The sequence below is a fragment of the Leptosomus discolor genome, chromosome 1 (assembly GCF_034619465.1).
Source record: "Leptosomus discolor isolate bLepDis1 chromosome 1, bLepDis1.hap2, whole genome shotgun sequence".
Lineage (NCBI taxonomy): Eukaryota > Metazoa > Chordata > Aves > Leptosomiformes > Leptosomidae > Leptosomus > Leptosomus discolor.
The window spans coordinates 132,519,245-132,525,781 of NC_141391.1; the positions used below are offsets into that span (position 1 = coordinate 132,519,245).

General features: G+C 50.6%; 1 protein-coding gene across 1 annotated transcript; it reads left to right on the top strand.

The window, feature by feature from the left end:
* The first annotated feature begins 925 nt into the window (after positions 1–925).
* On the top strand, positions 926–6,260 carry LAG3 (lymphocyte activating 3). Its single transcript, XM_009949360.2, has 8 exons — positions 926–980; positions 1,164–1,326; positions 1,489–1,715; positions 1,987–2,244; positions 2,409–2,702; positions 3,055–3,345; positions 3,619–3,734; positions 6,150–6,260. Exons 1-8 carry the CDS (start codon positions 926–928, stop codon positions 6,258–6,260), a joined length of 1,515 nt encoding a protein of 504 aa, XP_009947662.2.
* The last annotated feature ends 277 nt before the right edge of the window (positions 6,261–6,537 follow it).

The following is a 6,537-nucleotide window of genomic DNA, read 5'->3' on the forward strand; positions in this document are numbered from 1 at the left end:
TGTATTGCCCTATGCAAAGCTCAACAGCTACAGGGGAGCTAGGATGAGCCTGCTCAGTGCATGAGCTCGGGTGGGTTTTCCCTAGCACTGCTGGAGGATGAGGGTCCGTTCCTCACACCCCTCACAATGCCACAGCGTGCAGCCCCTCTTCTCAGTGCTGGTTGCTTCTTCTGGATGCTCTTCTCTGTCTCCTCGGACCACCTTATCTTTGTCCCATATTGCCCCTGGACTCTGGATTGATGGTCACGTCTGCCCTGGTTGGAGCTCAGCATAGACTATTTCTTCATGCTGCCTGTGAACTGGCCAATGAGGGAAAGCCAAGAAATCAGCACATTTGAAGGATTAAAGAAGGAAAAAAAAATATAAATAACAGCAAAAAAAAAAGACCAACATGTTCTCAAAAGCCCTGAAACAATTAGAAAAAAGCTGTAAGAGGCGGAAAGATCAAACCAAAAAAGGTAAGAGATGAAAGAAAAACATGAAGGGCACTTGCTGGGAAGTGTCTTCTACACTTTTTCCACTGTCTGTGTAGAAGCGAAACTTGTAAGAAAAACAACAGCGACCCAAAGAATTTCCACTAAAAGATGCTTAGAGCAGTGTCTCTGGTCCCTCCCTCCTCTCTCTCACTGGCTTCAGCTTTGCGTTCACGTGCCTCAGAATTATACTGGTTTCTTGGTCGTGACGCACCTTCTTAGTGATACAAGGAAATTAGCTGCCCACCTGCAATATAAGGGCATCTAGGGAAATACAGAGAGAGAAACAGCATGAGAGCGAGCACGTCCAGCTGACCCCCCTTAGTTCATCCACCCACTCTAACATATTCTTTGCCCATGCCCCATTTTTGCTGATCTCTTAAAGCTTCGGACCTGATCAAGCACAGACCTGAGTGGGAAGACGCAGCCCCTTGTCTCTCTTGGATGCCACCATGAGGCCGGTGTCCCTGGTTCTGTTCCTCACCTTCACTCTGCTGGCTTTCAATGGTAAGAGGGGCTGAACATATCAGGGAGGGCAGAGTATCTCAGTGAGCTGAGTCTGGGTGTTACTTGGTCTCTAACAGCTCTAGAAGGGAGAATTTGCGCCCTTCTAAAACCACTGAAGATGGCCAGATATTACACTCTGCTCCACGAGTCCCACCCTTTGCTTAACCCTCCATCTCATTGCAGCTGGCCACATCCTACCAGGATTAGCAGAGGGGGAAAACAGGGAGCAGAAAGTGTGGGCCAGAGCGGGGACTTCAGCTGTGCTGCCTTGCTACCTAAGCCCCAGAAAGATGTGGAAGCAGCTGCCTGACAAGACATCTGTACTGTGGAAGCGGCATGGAGGAAGGTACGCCAGGGCCAAGACAGATCTGTGAACTTGTGTGGGGACTGGGGAGGGTGGGAGATACTTTAAGCCCCCTTTCTCCTTCCCTGCATTCCCTCCTTCCTGCCTCCCACCTTGATCTCGCCTTTGCCTCCGGCATCAGCCACTCACTTGTCCCACTCCCAGTGCCCACCAGGAGCCACACGTGGTGCTGGAAGTGGGGTACTCAGGCCTCCGGAAGACAGCGCTGCCCATGAGGCCCCGGGTGTCAGTCCAGGACTCTGCCTTACGCAATGGTAATTTCTCCCTGCGAATCAACCCGGTCCAGAGCGAGGATGCTGGGCTGTATGAGGCATGGGTGACACACAACACGGACATCCAGACCTGCCAGGTGGAGCTGGGGGTAATCACAGGTAGGAAAAGAGGGAAACCCTGGAGAATGTTGATTTTAGGTCCGGGGGGTTGTAAGGGTGGAATCGGGTGGGGATGCTATGTTTGCCAGGACAGGTTAGAGTACAGGCAGCAGCCACCTGAAAGCCTGCAGCTTCCTGCTGTCTGCCCTCAGCTCTGGAAGGGGACTGCCTGAGGGACAAAGCTAGGACAGGAGGGGCACAAAAGGATGCTTCGGTAGTCTTCCCATGATCTTAGCTTCCACCTGCCTCCCCCCCTTTCTTTTTCTTGCAGTAACCCTCAGTCCACCCAGTCCTGTGGTAGAAAATGAGCCGCTGTTGTTGAGCTGCAACTCTAGTCACCGGGCCAGCCTCGTGGAGACCCGCTGGTTCCACAACGGGCTCCTGGTTCCCACCTCCGGGACCTTCTGCTCCTTGCATGGGGCTCTCTCCATCCTCCGGCCAACCATGAGCGATGTGGGCTCCTGGCGCTGCCAGCTCAGATACTCCAATAATGAGATCATTTCTGCCACGTACAACCTGCAAATTCTAGGTGAGCTCAGCCTCTGCGTTGCTACTCCATCATCCGCAAGTTGCCTCTTTTGATGTGACTGACCAATCCCAGTGGCTCCATCTTCCCAGCTCCCACCTTGTCCTCACTTCCCTGTGGAGCTCTTTCCAGCCACCACCCCACATTGTCCTCTCTCTCTGGCTCAGGTTTTGATGGCCCAACCAACCCTGTGGTCTATGCTGCAGCTGGCTCTGCAGCTGATCTACCATGCACCCTGAGCTACCTTCCCAGTGCCTTTGGGATCAACGTAGTGACAGCCCACTGGATCCGCCTTGCAGGAGGACACTTGCAAGACTGGGGCATCTCCCAGAATTTGAGCAGCAGAAACTTCTCCTTTCATCTCCCTGCAGTGGGGCCAGATGATGGAGGGCAGTACCGCTGTGCTGTCTCTGTTGGCAGCAAGACAATCAGCAGGGACGTGACCTTAGCAGTGATTACAGGTGAGAGGTGAGACAGGGAGGTGCATCGTTGCTTTGGGGTCCCCCATTGCTTGCAGATAAACCTCCCCACACATCAGTGCAGTGAGTGTGGGTTGCTTCTGCTCGTAGGTTCCCACTCCAGGGCAGGAAACAAGATCTCTATTCAGGGCATTGCACTGCACTGGACTCTGCTGAAAGTAGGGGTTTTCCTGGGTGACTTGATTATTGTTCTTCTTAAGACTGAGGAAGACAAAGAAAATAAATTGGAGGAAGTAATAAAGGAGAGATGTAATAGAAAAAGTAGGGATGAGGAAGAGATGTGGACCTGCCTGTAGTCATTCCTGAGGGTATTTTTTTTTTTCCTTTGATGCAGTCACTCCGAGCATCCGAGGACCAGTTTCTGAGGGGTCTCACTTGCTGCTCATCTGCAGCCTCACACGCCCCTGGGGACATGAACGTTTCCAGTGGAAGCACCTCAAGTCAGCCCCCACTAACAGCAAGCTGGCTGTGGGCACCTCCCGTAACCTGGAGGGCCACAGATCTCAGATGAGCCCTACCTTGGAAATAAACCAAGTGTCACAAAAGGATACAGGCACATGGGAATGCAGTGTATATGGCCCAGAAGGCAGACTGGGAGCAGCAGAGTATAGGTTACAGATTACAGGTACTGTCCCTCACAGATCTGTAACCGATCCCTTCTTCTCACCCTATTCAATTCCCTGATCTGTTCTGCTCTCTCAGCCTCACCCTGTCCTTCTCCCTTTTGACTGCTTGGATCATATCTTGTTGTCATCCTGTTTTAGCTCTCACCAGTTCCTCTTGTTGCTCCTTCCAGTTCCCTGCACCCTTTCCCAGTTTGCCTCTTTGTGCAGTCCCAGCCTCACCCCAGTGCAAAATCAACCTTACCCTCCTTCCTAATGGTGGTTCCTTCTCACAGGTGCCCAGGTCTCCGGCCCACCCACCATCTTCAGTGGGCAGGTTACTTTTGGGCTCACACTCACCCTCTTCCTCCTGCTTATGGTCTGTGTTCTGGCTCTGGCCCTACGAAAAAGGGTAAGTGTCCATCACCCCGTTTCTGTTAGTTTTCCTATACATCTGCCCTTGTTTGACCTTCCCCTGCATACCCTAGAGACAGCAGTGAAATGTCTCAGGGACACATCAGCCAGAGGAAGAATGGGGCTCATGCAGCCTGCTGAGGGTGTCATGGACATGTAGTGAATCCTGGGCATTGGCTGGTCTGGCTAACCATGGCATTCATCTGGGGGCATGTCAGACATGTCAGAGGAGAGGTAAACCCCCTAGGACACAGTCACAGCCCAGCATTGAAAAGCTTCTTGTTTATTCTGCCAGAGATCAAGCCACATAGTAATAGACAAGGGCTAATTTCCAGGCTTTTGTACGTGTCCTCTCTCTTATTCCTTATCTGGATGCTTTGATGTAACAGTCTCCAGTTCCGTATAAATGCCTGCTGGTCCCCAGATTCTGATCTCAATGCAGATCTGTTGTTGCTGGCTCAGCCCTCACGCCTCAGCTGTCTGCTTCCAGCAACTTACTGCCCTTCGTTTCCTCAGCTTGTTCCAGTATCTTATCTTCTGAAAACTCTGCCTTGCCTTTATGACCCCAAAGACCAGGCCAGGACTGATCCCTCCCCAGCATGCCACTGGAAAAAACCGTGCAAACGAGTCAGACCATTTCTCTGCAGCTTTCATACTGTTTCTCTGAAAATGAATTACAAGGCAAATTCTTCCTTCAGAGTTTTACTTTGCTGACAAGGGACACCTCTCATGAGCAGCTGTGATGTAGTTGCCTTCTACGTAGCTTCTTGGAAAGGGCCCATAGTGAAAATCCCCTTCCTGTGCAGAAGGGGCCAGGGGCTCAGAGCAACCTTAGGCTGAGAGACCTTGCCCTGGCAAAAGAGCTGGGTGCCTTGACCTGCCTTGAGCTGAAGATGAGGGATGTGACAGCATTGATGCAAATTCTTAGTGAATCCCAGTGGCTGGAGGCTGAAGACAGGCAGCATGAGAACAGAAGCAAGATGGGCATTTTAAAAAAAACCACTGCGGGTAGCACTAGAGCAACTCGTGACTGGTTCTTTGTCATCAGTCCTTAATCAGCACTGATGGTAAAGAATAATCTGAGGCAGAAATCTACAGTTTCTGGGTGACTCTCTAGACTGTGCAAGTCCAGGACAACATGATCAGAACCACCCTTTCTGGCCCAAAACCTTGGAGAGGAACCCCTTATCAGTGTAATTGTAAAGCCTCAGCTAGCAGGAAATAGCATACCTAGGTGTCCAGCTGTTATCTTAAACAGCTCTAATCCAGCTAGGATACTTACCGCCTCAAAGCATTTGCATATGCCCTCATGGCCTTTCTTTGCCAAGTAAGCAAAGCTCTTCTGTTGCAGCACAGGTCCTCCATCCATGGATGGTCCTCATGCCCTTCTCTGCCCAGTTTCCCCGGTGGGCTCCTCCTTTGTGAGAGTGGGGATGAGGTGCCTTGAGCAAAGATTTTAACTCTTTGTTCCCTCCTTCTCTCTGCTGGCATTCTCTGAGATTACATTTGCTCTTCTTGCATCTGTTGAACGCTGGCTGCTCACCAGTATCCCTTGATGGGCTATTGCCCACACATTAGGAATACCTGTTCCTATCCCCTGAGCCTACCAACATGGGGTTGGTACTGTTGCATTTAATTCACCCTGTCATTCAGTTTACTGCTCCATTCTCCTAAAATGTCTGGGTCTTGGGTGACATTTTCATCCTCTTTCTTCCAAACGAGGCTCCGCAGCTTTATCAGCTGCATAACTCATTAGCACTTTCACAGTCTCTGTGCCGTTAATGATTGGTCCCACAACTGATCTTTGAAGACTTGTGCTTATCATTTCTCTACAGTCTGACAGAAACCTGCCAGCAAAATTCCAGTCCCTTCCTCTACACCTACCAGGCCATTCTTTTACTAATCTCATCTTTCTTGCTGTATTGATTGTCTGTGTGTCACCATACACTCACTTTACCGTTATCAGGAGGCCTGAGATCTACCTCTTTTCCTTTGTCTAGAAAGTCACTTGTTAAAGCAAGATTGAAAGTGGTTCTGTCTTTAATTTGTTCTTACCTTATTTTGCATGAACCTTCACACCTTTAATTATTCTCTCTGAAAAGGTGTTGTAAAATCTGGCATACCATTGAACCTGACAATGGCCTGACCATTGCCCAGATCATTCTTTGCTCTCACTTAGGCATGTCCTGTCTTTGTTATTCCTTATGTCCATGACACCACAGAGGATAATGTTGAGCCAGCCTTCTCCAGAATAAACTGCATGTCTCAGAGAGTGGGACTGGGGCTCCTCCCTGGCTCTAAGGGGGAATGGGAGCTTTGTGGTTGCAAGCAGTATGACCACGTTCTCCATGGCAGGGAGAAGCCCAGAATTGCGCCCTCTCATGCTTGATGTTGCCCCTTTCTTCCCTTTCAGGCACAGTCTCCTGCATTCCCAGCACTGGAAGGGATTGTTGCAGTCACTGTGCCGAGGAAGAAGGAGATGGAAGAAAACCAGAAAGAGAAGATCCAGCAAACTCAGTGCTGATGGGAGCAGGGACACCAGGCCCAATCTGCATGGGAGGATGAAACTCTGTGTGCCGTGCTGCAGAGAGATGGGCACCATGCAGACCTCTCAGGAGTGTCTATGGATGGCATGAAAATAGCAGGAGGCCGTGGGAGCACTGTACCTGCAGAGAGGCTGGAAGCTGCATACCAGGGCAAGACAAGGCTCACTGCTGCAGGAAGGTGGCAGGCAGCACAGACGCTTTGGAGCTACTGGGAGTATTTGAGCCAGTAGCTATTGCCTGCTTCAGTGCCACTTC

Coding starts and splice junctions, on each gene's coding strand:
- LAG3 (XM_009949360.2), top strand. CDS start 926: ATGAGGCCGGTGTCCCTGGTTCTGTTCCTCACCTTCACTCTGCTGGCT. Junction 2,245..2,408: donor GTACAACCTGCAAATTCTAG/GTGAGCTCAGCC, acceptor TCTCTGGCTCAG/GTTTTGATGGCCCAACCAAC. Junction 2,703..3,054: donor GACCTTAGCAGTGATTACAG/GTGAGAGGTGAG, acceptor CCTTTGATGCAG/TCACTCCGAGCATCCGAGGA.